General features: G+C 40.8%; 2 protein-coding genes across 13 annotated transcripts in view; one reads left to right on the forward strand and one right to left on the reverse strand.

The window, feature by feature from the left end:
- FGD4 (FYVE, RhoGEF and PH domain containing 4) overlaps positions 1–10,696 on the forward strand; it is a 116,160-nt gene extending 105,464 nt beyond the window's left edge. For 6 of the 9 annotated variants that reach the window (XM_081212030.1, XM_081212036.1, XM_081212033.1 and 3 more), the window contains one exon: positions 187–4,402. In XM_081212030.1, the coding sequence (XP_081068156.1) occupies positions 187–450 (264 nt within the window). In that variant the 3' untranslated portion in view covers positions 451–4,402. Of the gene's footprint in view, positions 1–186; positions 4,403–5,907; positions 8,733–10,600 lie in introns of those variants that run through there. The other 3 variants (XR_014012707.1, XR_014012708.1, XM_081212031.1) reach the window with 3 other exon arrangements.
- The window catches only part of DHX58 (DExH-box helicase 58), a 37,395-nt gene continuing 32,026 nt past the window's right edge, over positions 8,924–14,292 (reverse strand). For 3 of the 4 annotated variants that reach the window (XM_081212047.1, XM_081212048.1, XM_081212049.1), the window contains 3 exons: positions 12,408–12,598; positions 11,141–11,237; positions 8,924–9,662 (listed from right to left, as the gene is read on the reverse strand). In XM_081212047.1, coding sequence (XP_081068173.1) covers positions 9,483–9,662; positions 11,141–11,237; positions 12,408–12,598 — 468 coding nt within the window. In that variant the 3' untranslated portion in view covers positions 8,924–9,482. Of the gene's footprint in view, positions 9,663–11,140; positions 11,238–12,397; positions 12,599–14,292 lie in introns of all 4 variants that reach the window. The other variant, XR_014012709.1, reaches the window with a different exon arrangement.

The following is a 14,292-nucleotide window of genomic DNA, read 5'->3' on the forward strand; positions in this document are numbered from 1 at the left end:
CTGTCTGCCCCTGCTGGTGTGAGAGGTTTGTGTGACGGGGGCTGAAGTCTTACACTCTGATTTCCTTTAGAACGTCTTGGGTTAAGTTGGGGAAAAAATGTTATGTAATCGGTTGGTCGATTACTCTCCTCTCCTCCTTACCAAACCCAGAGCTTTTTTAAAAGGTTATTATTTCTGTTTGCTTAGGATGTAAAAGCGCTAGCTACCATCCCTTTGCTGGGCTACACAGTAGATGACACTCCAAGAAGCGCTGACCTTCCACACAGTTTCAAATTGACTCAGTCCAAGTCAGTGCACAGCTTTGCCGCAGACAATGAGGAACTAAAACAGAAGTGGTTGAAGGTCATCCATTTGGCCGTCAAAGGCGAAACACCGGACTGCCCCGATGATTTGCGGATGAGTTTAGAGGACCAGCATGAAAGCTCTGCAAAACTGGAAGCTGAAACTTGACGTAGCAGATGGTCTGTAATGTATTTCTCTCTCTCTCCACTCAAAACTTTGGTTGACACTAATTCTGAAATCAGCAAGAAAGAAGCCAGCCTTCCTGGCTCAACCACGTTTCTTAGCACTTTATGTTGGAAAAGAAAAACAATGTTCATCCTTTTTTTTAGGGAACTTTTTCTTATATTTATGTTGTGTCAATAAAATTAATGTACCCTTCCACATTTCCTTTTTATTAAATGAATGTCTATCAAAGAGTGACCAATATAACCATACCACTCTTCTCAAGAAAATAGCATCATATGAAATGAATGCTATTCAGAAAGAAATGGCTTGTTTCATATTGATGTCAGTACTGGTATATCTTGGCTGCATTCTAGGACTCGTAGCTGTGTCTTAAGATATACCTCCACTTTTGCCAAAATAGATGTGTAGTGGAATGTAAAGACAGTTTGGTTTATTGTATCTAAATTCTAGCACTATTTACACTGACTTGTACATATATTCTATCAATTTGTGTTTGAGAAAAGAACAATACCCAGAGTATCTAAAATTTCTAAATTGTCTATTGAAAACCCTCATTCTTTTTTCCATTTTAAAAATTATTAAACAAGTACAATATATAAGATTTGCAGGGTATGCTATTAGAGAGAAAAATGTAATATACTTAATTTTGATTTGACTTCCTGATACTAGGTTCATGCTGTTTGCCTATGATTTATAAAGCATGCATCCTCCTGAAAATTTAAGCAGAGGATTCTAAATTAAAAACAACTAGTTACTTGTTTATATCTGATGGCATTGATATTTTTATACATAAACGTAGAGCTTAAAAAGCAGTAGTAAGTCAAATGGCATGTAATGGATGTGCAAGTCCTGGCTGTGTTTTGAAAAACATAATAATTCCTCTACTCAGTCCTGTGCCTGTTAACCTTTAGAAGGTGGTGCTACCTTTTTAAAATTACAGCAAGTGCTTCAGTAAATAACAGCCTGGTCTTAAATGATCACTTGTGATCATGTATTATGCCTTTATAGTTGGTCACTAACACCCGGACCTTAATATTATCATTAATCAATCTAGACATCACATCAAATCGTGATTAAGAAATATTAAATATACATAGCTTAGGAGGATGTCTGAATTGACAAGCCATGATTTAAGACAGCAAAAAACACCATTAAACCATGCCTTGTGCAAACTGTAGTTGACAAATCATAGTTAAAAGTCAGAGGCAACTGCATTGAGACAGTAGTGCTGAGCAGACAATATGGAAGTTTCCCTAACCCATGGTTTACTGTACATGCTTTGTGCAAACTGTAGTTGACAAATCATAGCTAAGTCAGAGGCAACCACATTGAGACGGCAGTGCTGAGCAGAAAATATGAAAGCCTGCAAGTTTCCCTAAACCATGGTTTCCTGTAGATTTGGAAACTCAAATTGTGCTTTGGATTCTAAATTACGGTTGACACAAACAATGATGTGGCATATTTGAATTTAGCTGTTATAACTCTCACTAACCATGCACATGTTGCAACAGTTATTACTACTGTATTAACTGTATTATATGACTCATACCCACTTATACAGTGGGTGGCAGATCTGCCATTGCAATATGTGATTGCACCCACTGTTTACATGGAACATTACACACTGGATTGTATAACATAATAGACATGAAATCTGATTTTGTAGGGGGTATGGCTTTTTTAAAAACAAACCTGAATACCTGGACCTTACTTAGTGCATAAAAGGATTCTTAGGGAATTATATCTTCATTACGTTTTGCAGTATTGAGCCAATAAGGACAGTAACAGTTTTGTTGTAACTTGCTAATTTTATCTTGCACCTCCGGATTGGTCTGTGTTCAGTTACTTAAGTTCAAATCTACCTGGCCAGGGGGAAGATACCAGTTTTTAATATTTCTCTGCTAAATAGCCACAATTTGAAGAGACTAAAGGCATAGTCAGACATTTACCTGAACACAAAGGCTTACCCATGGGCAAGAGGCAGGAGAATGCATGCAGGATCTGCGCCCACTAGTCCTTGGCTGTGATGGTTCTTCAGGCATTCATGCATTTAGCAGGAAGGTTTGAGGAGAATGCTAAGTACATTCTGTTGAAACTGCTTTGAAATCTCTGTATGATAGGTGACCCCAACAAGACAGGCTTCTGATTGCAGGGAAACTGTCTTCAAGCCTTCATGTTAAAAATACGGAGGTCTGAAGAGATGTTTTATATATCCCATTTTAAATACTTCTTTCATGCTTTACTCACTTTTGCTAAGTATTAAATATGCAAAGCACTCTTTCCAAAATACCAGTGGAATTGAAATATTAGTGCCCACCCAATGCCTTCCGGATGGGCTTGCTTCACCAATAACTAGATAAAGGAGCTAACAGAATTCTCAAGGTGACAGTTTGCTGTACTGCCAGTCTGAGCCAACAAACCAGACCCTGTTCTAGACTCATTCAGTAATATTCTGGTGAATGAATAGACCTGCACTGGTTGTGCATTCTGTCTTCTTCCTAATGTTTCTATGCAGACAATTTCTGTCTGCATTTCTGCATGTAGTACAAAAGTAAACATGCCTATGATGGAAAGAACCTTGTGGCTTTTAGAGAGAAAAGTAAAACTGGAAATCCAGAGGAAGCATAGGGCTCTTTATTAGAGCAATAGTAATCTTACTAGATTAGGGATGAGCCTTGATCCAATCCTATTCCTCTACTGTAGGCCTGAGATTCCTTTTGCAACTCCTGGGGTTTTTTAGCTGATGTTGCTGCTGAGGTGTCATTTAAAAATAGTTTTTAAAAAAACTTAATGCAAAAGAAAGAAAATGAATTATTTTCCAGTACTTTGCCTTGTCTTTATTGGAACTTTCCATATTGCTGCTGCTGGGAAATGCTTCCCATCCACAGAGATGTGCCAGATTCCTTTGCCAACTGATTGGGGAGATCTCTCCTTTCATTCACCCTAACACAGAATCTCTTGAGTAATGCAGCATCCGCCTTTGTTTAGGTTGGATTTAATTTCAGGGACAGTTTTGAGTGGACTCTTCCCTTTTCATAAATGCCGCTCTTTCTTCTTCATTTTAGACTTTGAACAGGCTATTTACTTTTCATCCTTGAGGGAAGGGTTGTTGTTGTTGTTACTACCACATAGTAAGTGCGGCCAGATGTCATCTGGTATACAGAATGTCCATTGCTTCTTACCATAAAATTGTGTTAATTACTCACAATCACGTTGTGCCAACAAGGAAAAAGAATGCATCAAGGCATAAGTTGCCCTATGTGGCGATTGCGCATGTGCATGAACAACAAAATGTGTGTTTTTTGTTTATCATGTGTGACACTCTACAATCAGGCTGTATCTTTATTCCTCAAACCCATTTGAAATATTTAATTGTACGAAAGGTGTAATATGGAAAGCAGGCCTAAAATAAGCATGTTGGAAACAAAATCTTCTAACTCATTGTATATTTCTGATGTGGCTCTCAGCGCAGAGTTAATCATTGACTGTTAACCTTTTTGTGTACATGCAGTTATCCTAAATGTTGGGGTTTTTTAAAAATGGAAAACCAACTATTACACTTCTACTACAATGAAATTATGGGCAGTTGATTTTTAGAAAGAGGCCTTATGTTCCTTCCCTGATGAATAGGAGGGGTGTCTATATGGTGGTTTTGGTTCTGGGAACCTTGTTTGAAAGCACACTTTTTGTACCAGGGCTAGTAACCATTTATAGTTGATCACATGGTATGCTATATGGGTTGGAAAGGAATGGAAATGGGCTGTAATTATCCCTATAATGTTTGGGATGAGGGGGCTGGAGGATGGAAAACAAGCACACAGGTAATGTCAGATTTCCTTCATCTTTCCCCTCCCAGTTTGCAGGTGTGTAGTGGAAACCTTGGGGGGAGGGAAAGCATCAATAATAATAATAATAATAATAATAATAATAATAATAATAATGGCCCCTATATAGCACTTAGAGAGCACTTCCTATTAAATATCCTAAGCACACTTGCATAGAAGCAACGTTCCATTGAAAGAAATGAGATTTACTTCGATGTTCAAGTGCTGGGGTCCTTAAGACTCCTGCGTAAAGCACAGCTAATGACTACTTTGTAATAAAGATGAGGTAAATAAGATATATAGTCTGATTTCCTTACCCTATTCTGGCTCCAAAACCTTTTAAGGTACATTCTTATTTCTGTAGGATTTCTAGGACAAAGAAGTGGCCCTTTTAATTTGTTTTCTCCCGAGGCCATCCCACATATGGGTAACAAAAGTTCTGGCTTCTTGGTTAACATTTTCAAGCTGTATCTCATTCTAAGCAGAACTTCTGTGTGTCGTTGGAAAATACTGGAATTTGTGTTCAGAAGTCTTAATTTTCATGTTGTATTGGCCTTTTAACTGTTACCCCATTTCTTCTTTTATTTAACTGTCTGTTTGACTGGTTCTGTATGGAGTTAGCATGCAGCAAGATGCAATAAGGAAGGAGTGTGTGTTTTTGTCTTTGTGTTTATGTACACACTTTGCAACCCAATTTAAGTAATTGCTTCAGTAGAGAGAGAGGGACAGCTTTTGTAACCCAATCTGCATGTCCTTGTGCTTTTACCAATTACTTCTGATGCTAGATGAAGGGAAACCATAACGGTCTGTGGTTAATGACAATGAGCTGCTCAACTATGCCGAAGAAGGAAAACTTGCTGCAGGTAGAAGTGACAGAGACCAAGCATGCATTGCTGAAGCTGGATCCCCGTTCGCTAAGTGTGGTTAGCAAGGACCTGGTGCTCCTTCTGCACCGATCCATTGATGGTGTTTCATATGCTTCTCTTGCTTGACCACTTGAGCAGCACTTGGCTTAAAAATGCCTGCCAGTTCAAACCATAATGTTACCTTGGCAGTGGCATAGCGTGGGGGGGTGCAGGGGGGGCCGGCCGCACCGGGCGCAACATCTGGGGGTTAGGGTTAGGGGGCGCAAATCCACGGGTTAGGGGGCGCAAATTACTTGCCTTGCCCCGGGTGCTGACAACCCACGCTACGCCACTGTACCTTGGTGTTTGGTGGATGATCCTCATGGGGTTGGTAGTGATGAGAAACCCACCCACCCACTGCTGCGTCAGAGAATAAATTCCATGAACTGTAGTGCACAAAAGGACTGACCACTTGGAATATCCACATTGCCGACAATAAGCCACCCCAAAACAATGCTTGTGTGTCAAATGTTGTTTTTTTAACTGAACATTTTCTGCATTTTTCCTCCTTCAACTTTGCCAATATAAGCAAGGTAAACTTACAGTGTAGAAATACTATGTGCTAGTGTCTTTTCTGCCTTATTTAAACGTTCTTGCATTCTGATAAAAGTTGATTTTTAAATACAGTAATTTTGTAATTGCTCAGTTGAGAATGAATTTGGGACTTGCAAATTTATTGGCTTAAACCCCCTTTTTTTTTTCTTTGCTAGATTTGAATCTACAGCTGGCTGTAATTTGACATATTTGGGGTGTGTGGAATATTGGCCATAATCTTGCCAAAGTTAGTAAACGTAAGTCTCTCTGCTTTCAGTGGGACAGTGAAATTTGGTTGGGTCACTGGAAATGGCTTCAGTGATAGGAAAAACTAAAGTAGTTTGATAAAGCATGGGTATACCAAATGTAATTATCAGTTGTACTTTGACTAAGTGTACTATTGTTTTTATTGTTGCTGGATGTAAATATACTTGAATAATGAAAGAAGTCTGTAGCGCTGTGCCATCTTGATACCTTTAGCTCTATTGACTTCTTAGTCTTTAACTCAAAAGCATTTATCCATCTTCAGTGGCATTTTGTATGTGCAGGTGCAAATCAATTGTTGTGGAGTGGCTTTTCCCTTTTCTTGCAATCCTTCATTTTTCCCGACTAACTCAAGGCTCATCGTGCTAAGAGTGTCCCAGGGCAAGTAACTGGTGTATTGGTTCACAACCGTGAACTGCTTTTTTCCTGAAGGCATAAAAAAGGAACACTTTTCTTCATTGTATTTTTCAAATGATTATAGATTAGTGCACTCTTAAATCTAGGGCTATGTAAACATTGTTCATGAAAAGAGGAGTTAGCAGTGTGGAAGCACAATCGTTGCTTCCTTCTCAGAGCATGTTGAGCTGAGGGGAAATTTTATGCTGGTTTCAGCAAATGCCAGATGTGCACAGTGCTGACTGGCTGGTGCCTATGACGCCACCCTCTTCCCAAAAATATTTTGTTGCATTAAAAAATGTCATTAAGAGAAGAAGAAGAAAAACATGTGCAAAGGGGTGTGTACATGGAGCTGCCCTGTTGGTTAAACTGAGAGGGGAAGCTTGCACACACATGAGCTTTCTTGCCGCAATGCAAACATAAGGTAGAAAGCAGCTCTTTTTGCATGTGGGGCTATTACGATTGTCAAATAAATCATTGCCCATTGCCTCAGCCAGGGTTTACAGTAGGAACCGCATGTACACACAGGACAGTGGATCCTGTCATTTAGAAAGACTTGCATTAATTTTAGGGCATGCTGTGGGCAGTATAAGTTTGTACAGATATTTAGCATGCACTCACTTCTGTACATGAAATGCAGCTGTGTACATTTTTGCCACTTGTTTGTACAGTGTTCAAAAGCAGGTCAGTGAGCCAGGATCAATCAGAGCTCCTTGGAGCAAACATCCTCAAGAGTTCATGCTTTAGCACTTCACATATTCTTTCACACCTGAAATGAAAAGTCCCTTATTGGTGTAATCTTTGCATTGCTGAAAAATGATGTAACCATCCTCTGCCACAATGCTAACGTGTGATGGATAATAGGATTAAGGTTCTAGATGGTGTCTACAGTTTATGTCACTGAGGAGCCCAAACAAAATCCATGGTGACGATTGTCTTGCTTTCATTCATGTAAGCCAGTGCTACTCAGTGACGGTCCAGTTCATGAGCCATCGGCTGCTGGTCTGTGGTGACTCCACCACAGCCCAGGATGGGTGGGATGCTTCAGGTACCCAATATGGTACCAACTCCTAGCACATCAGAAGGGGTGGGATTTGCCAGTCCACCCCATGAGAAAGTTTGAGAAGCACTGATGTAAGCAACCATAGCAAAATTAAATGGGAAAGGAGATGATCAGTTTAAGCACAAGTCATGTAAATTATATCCCCCCCCCATTGGTTACTTATCTCCTCTTCCCTGGATTTAAGCACCATCTTTTAAGAAGAAATGTGTTTCTTTCTTGATAGAATTTTGCGGGGCAAACTAGAATGTTCTCATCCATGCAAAATAACTCTTGATGACAGTTCAGTCCCTACTCAAAGCTTTCTTCATCCAGTTTAACAAAAGGTAACCAATTTTATAATTTGCACATCTTATTTATGGGATGGCTTGGTTTCCACAATATTTTACACTCAAAGTACACTGTAAACAATTTAAAATCTAATTGGGAGATACCCATTGTGTAAATGCATTAAAGAGAAAAAATTAAATAATGTTCCAGTTTGGGGGCTACTTTGTTATTTCCCGTTTTCTCAAAGTGAATGTAGATATGATTTCCCCCAAGATTTTTCTACTGAAGTAGAAGAGTTCTGTTTTATATATAAAAAACACTCCCCCCCCCCCGGACATGTAATTCCAGTATTACTCAGTCTGGAGTTACTCCTTGCAAATGCATAAATATATTTTAAATTAAAAAATTAAAGAAAAGGAATAGATCTCATGAGAGATCTAAATCCTTTTTCTAGGAAGAAGGGGAAACTATTTCCCTTTCTGCGACAAATGCAACATACCAGCCAGTGTTCCACATAAAAATGAATAGAAGCTCACCTGCTCTTGGTCTCAAGAAGTTTAGAAGGTGGAAAATGTTACAAGCAGGCAGGGCATGGGGGGAAAAACAAAACAACCAACTGCACAACAGTCTTCAGAGTGTCACGCAGCTGAAATATATGGAATATGTCATGAATGATTCTTGTGTGGAAGCAGGGGTAAGTCTTAGTTGATAGTATCAGATGAACAAGCTGTAAAAATTGTAAAATCTCAAAGGGTATACGTCTTTGTTTTTTTGCTCTACCATAAATAAAATGCAAAAAGAAAAAGCAACATTTAAGATTGTGAGAGTGGTTATCGTTAAAATGTACATGAATGTAAAATACTTGCAGATATGTGTATATATTTCTGTAACATATGTATATTTGGTCCATAATGGTCAGAGCTGGAATACTGTAAAATTGCGCACTTTAATTCTTGTTGAAAACTTTAAAAATTTGTATCCTGTAAATTAAAAGCATCATTAAATCAGTAATTATTCTCTGTGATTTCAGTGCTCTTGTGCATTTCTCTGTGTAGTTATACTAGGCTTAAAATTATTTTGTCATCACCAGTGTGGTCAGTCTTGTTGGTAATGTTGAGGAATTAAATGCAGGTGATTTATAAAGCAAGGATAACACACTTAAGGAATAGATAGGGGAATAAAATGACACGTTCTACATAGTGTAGGTTAATATTGTTTATTTTATAGACTATATCATAGTAGAATTACAAATCTAGTGGGCTTCCAGGTTATAGATCAGCCCCTGCAAGATCCAATTAAAAAAAAACAACAAGCAGTGGTTGATAGAGTGACACTATACACCAGACTGCATGAGGGATGTGGAATATTTTACAGCAAGACACAGAAACACATCCTACAGACAGACACACTTCCTTCATAGAATCCAGCCCTCCCTAAAATATATATTTTAATTGCAAGTTTGACATCACTCATATAAGGCATTTTCCCTGACCAGCCTCTTGTTTTAGAGAACCAGACAGCCGTTTCAGGTAGATAAGACTTGTTAGTGGCCGTGAAGTTTCTCTTCCCACCCTAATCACCTGTTCTTTTTCATGAAATGTTCCTGAGAATTCCCCCAACTTTCATCTTCCAGCCTCTGGTGTTTTCCCAAAGGCATTATGCATTGATTTGACATTATGAGTATTGACATTATGTCCTATGGATGCAAAACACTGGGTATATTAGAGAGCACTAGTTCATTTTTCACTTTCCCCCCATGTCTTAGCTGTCCAGCAAGGCATTAGTAGAACAGTATTCAAAATAGTCAAACTCTTTGATGTCAAAGGTAACTTTGCTCCACTGCTTGTAGGTCCTTCGGCCGTCTGGAGTTTCCACCACAAAATGCTTGATGGCAAGCATGGGAAGTTTGACTTCCCGGTAGATCATTTCCATGCCCCATTCCTGTATGGAGAAAAAGCAGGTCGGTTAGGTTATTGGCAAGGCCCACCCAGGTTTCAAAAGGGTGCCACACACTTAGTTGGGGAAAGCATTAGCCCATGCCAAAAGTAGACAAAACACAAAACCATTTTCACTGAACTGTGACCTAGGAATTTTAAGACTAATCGATTAGGAAAGGAACCCTACAGTGTTTCATAATCAAGCCAATAATATCTAGGGAGAAATGGATGCATTTTGTTTTGTCTGATAGAATACTGAATTTATGAAGTGGCCTCGGTCTAGTATATCTGAAGGAGCGTCTCCAGGCCCATTGTTCTACCCCGACACTGAGGTCCAGAGGCGAGGGCCTTCTGGCGGTTCCCTCACTGCGAGATGCCAAGTTACAGGGAACCAGGCAGAGGGCCTTCTCAGTAGTGGCACCTGCCCTGTGGAACGCCCTCCCACCAGATGTCAAAGAGAACAACATCTACCAGACTTTTAGAAGACATCTGAAGGCAGCCCTGTTTAGGGAAGCTTTTAATGTTTGATGCATTACTGTATTTTAATATTTTGTTGGGGTATAAATATTATTATTACTATTATTACTATTATTATTATTATTATTATTATTATTATTATTATTAAACAGCCGTTCAGATATGTAGTTCAGCTCCTCAATCCAATGTAGTTAAACACCCTGAGGCTAATTTATTTCAGCAAGCTTGACTGTATGTAACTTTGTTCTACCTGGGTGGCCTAGAGGTGTAGAGTTTCAAAATACAGACCAGTTAGGGAGAAGAGGGAATTCCAGCAGGTGGTCATGCAACCTGTCCTCTTTTGCATCTTTCACCTTCAGCTGCGCCCAACTAATATTTGCAAAGGTTTAATTACTGGAGCTTGGCTGATTGGGTTCTTAGCACTTGCCTACTGGTCTGTAATGCATGTTCTGCCTTCTATTCTAGCTCCAAGGACCAGTTAGAAGACTCAGCTACACGACAGGTTTTCTCATGCCCAGTTGGACAGAAGTAATGTGAAGAGCAGGAGGCCGAGCAATTATGGGCTAGAACCCATAATTAATGGTGAAACATGTAGCCTACTGCCAGGCTTCATACACCCTCGCCCCTTGCTCCCAAGACCTCTTCTGTAGAGTAGCTACTCCCTAGACTGATTACAGATTCCCATGAAAGGGGGAGATACACAACATTTAAACCTTAGGGAGATCAAGGAAACTACATGGCTACATGTTCAAATATGGAATCTGGCATCTCTTACATGTCCAGGTTTCCAGACCTTGGAAGTTTTAAAAACTGGCTGAAGGTGGGTGTTGTCACAGGAATGAATCTAGTGGCTATGAGACTGGTTGTATCCTTTGTCTCAAATCTTACAATCCTTTACCTAGCCACCCATTCTCTCTCCTCAAATACAACAAAAAGTCCCAAAAGTAGGCGAATTAACAAAAATGCACCCTACGGCAGTAATGCCTAAGCCCTGGTTGCACTTACCTGCCCACAATTACTGCAGCTGATGGAGCTGCCTGGCTTCCAGTCCCTAAACTCGCGAGGAATCATCACATGGCTATGTGACGCTCTGTAGTACGGACTAAATAGGGAACAACAACAAACTGGTTACTTAATTTCTTGCTTGTGAGACTAGCTGAATACACAAATCTGTTGCAACCTAGATACCTATTTCAGTTGCTGAGTAGAAAGGTAAGGTGTTTGAGGGTCATTTTCAGAGAGCCTCCTTTTTGTTCTGTTGTAAATACTGCACCACATGCCATAAACATTACATATACAAAAGCTCTTCCATCCAGGTGTCCACCCCATGCACAACTACATAAAACTTTACATATCTAACAGGTTCAATTATTTTTTTGAAAAGGCATTCCTCACTTTATGGAGTTTGCTACAGGAAATGGCTTTTGACTACCTAGAAGGTGTTAAAAAAAGAAAAAGACTGTGCAACTACAAGGCAAATAGGTCTATGAATAGGTAGCAACCATAATAACAAAACTGAATTTACATGTTAGTAGCAGTATCCCTCTTAAAAATTAAATTCCAGGTGGAAACAAAAGGGAAGGCTCTAATCTATGCCCTGCTTGTGTCTGGCTGTGGTTTTTAAAAAAGTGCTGGATTGTTTGCTGTATTTAGACACCACTTTTTGTCACAAGTGACCTCAAAAGAGGTTTGCATCCCCAGAGCACTTCTCATTCTCTTACCGTTACAGTTTCATTGAAACAGTACAAAGCCCTTTGCAGGCTAAAACTTTACTGCTGCATTGCAACGCTCTTAACTGATCCTCAACTCCAGCAGCAGCAGTATTTATGGTTTCCCATCAGCATACATAGTGCCTTCCACCAGGATGGCCAATCTGTGGCACTCCAGATGTTCCTGGAGTCACAAGACCCAGCAAAGCCAATTGTCAGAGATGATGGAAGCTGTAGTCCAACAACATCTGGTGACAGATGGCCTTTTGGTATGATCTAGGGATATATTGTGCATAGTCTTAGAACTGTGCCCGGATCATCTGAGGCCCTTCTTTTTATTAAGAAATACTGAGGAGGAGGACCAAAGTCCCTTTCCCTTCCATTCTGTGAACAAGCATAAGTTGGTTGGGCCAGCTCTGACTTAGAAAAACATTGGGTCAACCTCAGCCAAAGTTGGCAGAGCAACAGCCACACTCTGGGTTGTCTCCCCTATTGCTTCCTGTTCGGATGAGGCAAGCAGAATGGAGATTCTAAAAGCTTCTGGTCTTCTTACCTTTACTCACCTGAAGTCGGGATTGATGTTTATGCGGTGCATATTCTCTATTAGGCGCAGGTCGCTGGCATAGCAGACTGCCACATTGCAGTTGATGCAGTAGAAGCACACAGAGTCTGGATCGTGCAGGCGGCGTTGTTGCTCGCGTTCAGCATCCCGCACCCTGCGGCCGACAACAGCGTCACGCTGAAGCTTTTCAATCTAGGAGGGACAAAGGGAGTTAGCTAATTGAGTCTGAGCCGGGAGAGCCTGCAGGTGAGAAGTAGCCAGAGAATCTTGTTCTTAAAAAATCATTCTAGAATCTCCTCCCACCACCCTCCATTTCTTCTGGTTTGCCAGCCTGAAGAGTATTCCTCTCCCAATGCACTACCATTGATGCTTCTTCTGTTCTACCCATTGAAAACGTAAAATAGCTGCACAGCAAATCATTGCTTAAGTCTTAGCTTACTTTCTTTCAGTGTTTCATAGCTTAATTATTCAGAGACAACATGGTCCAATTAATACCATTTCATGTTTCACATCTTCTTCAGCTTAACTGTTCCTGAAAGATCTGGAAAAAGTAATGCCTAGCCACTATTCCCCCTATACAAAACGGGAGCAATTTCCTCCCTTCCTAGGACTGTCACAAATGAAAATTGCAATAGCCCTCTGTGTGCCTTAAATGAGCAATAACATCTTTTCCCCACAGCAAAGCTACATATTCAGGATGTTGAAGGTCTTGCAGGGCTGTACCACTTCAGAATGCCCCCTAATTAAAAATGAAACAGCACAACTTCCTGTTCAAGGATAGCCCAGAGCTTTGGAGAGAAGGTTCCTAACCTAACTTTCTCCCTAATGGACTAGTTTTATATCCCTATCACCTCCAAAGAGTTTGGTTCCCTCCACCCTTTTATCCTCACAACCCTGTGAGGTAGGTTAGAGTAGCCCAAGGCTACCCAATGAGCTTCATGGGGGTGAGCGGATTAGAAACTGGGTCCCCTTAGACCTAGTTGGACACTCAGGCACAGGGGCCAAATACAGCCCTTGGGATTTTTCCAAGGCCACACCCTTTCCCAGACCTTACTTGAATGTTTTTGCAGGAACATGTCTGTGAGATGACTCACGGATTTCCTTTCAGTTATAAGGGTTTTGCTTAGGCTCATTGTGCCCTCAAGAGCTCTTTAACCATCTACCATTCACTGAGGGGGTCTGGTGAGTCCTGTATTCCCACAGGAGCAAACCCAGATCTCTTTTGATCAATTATTGTGATTGCAGAACCCTTACAATTCTGTTCCTCTATTCTAGGAGTTAATTTCTAAGTAAATTACTGACTTGCCTTGTTTATCCTACTGTTTTCAACCCTCAAGGCCAGCTGTTCTCAGTCATGTGTCGAGCTTCGCTCTCCCCCCCCCACTACACCCCCCCACACCCCATATGCTGGTGGGGGAAAGCAGAGCATGCGCCTGCCTCAACTGGCATCTCCCAAGTGTCCCTGAACTCTGGTAGTGTCTCTCGCTTGCCCAAACAGAAAGGGGTGTGAGTGTGAGCGAGCACGCATTGACCTCTGACTTTTGTATGCCAGGAATGGAATTACTATATACAGTCATACCTCATGTTACGTTTGCTTCATGATACATTTTTTCAGGTTGCGTCCCGCGGCAACCCAGAAGTACTGGAAAGTTTTGCCGCTTGTGCATGCGCTGATGCACAAAATGATACCATGCATGCGCAGAAGTGGCAAATCGCAATCTGTGCGTGTGCAGACGCGCCGGTGCGGGTTGTGTTCTATTCATGTTGTGAACGGGCCTCCGGAACGGATCCCGTTCACAACCAGAGGTACCACTGTATAGATAAATAAGAGTCATGTCTGCTCTGTTTTGCCCCCAGCCTCCCCATCCCCCTCACTGGCATATGGC

Source organism: Podarcis bocagei (assembly GCF_964188305.1).
Source record: "Podarcis bocagei genome assembly, chromosome: 10".
Classification (NCBI taxonomy): domain Eukaryota; kingdom Metazoa; phylum Chordata; class Lepidosauria; order Squamata; family Lacertidae; genus Podarcis; species Podarcis bocagei.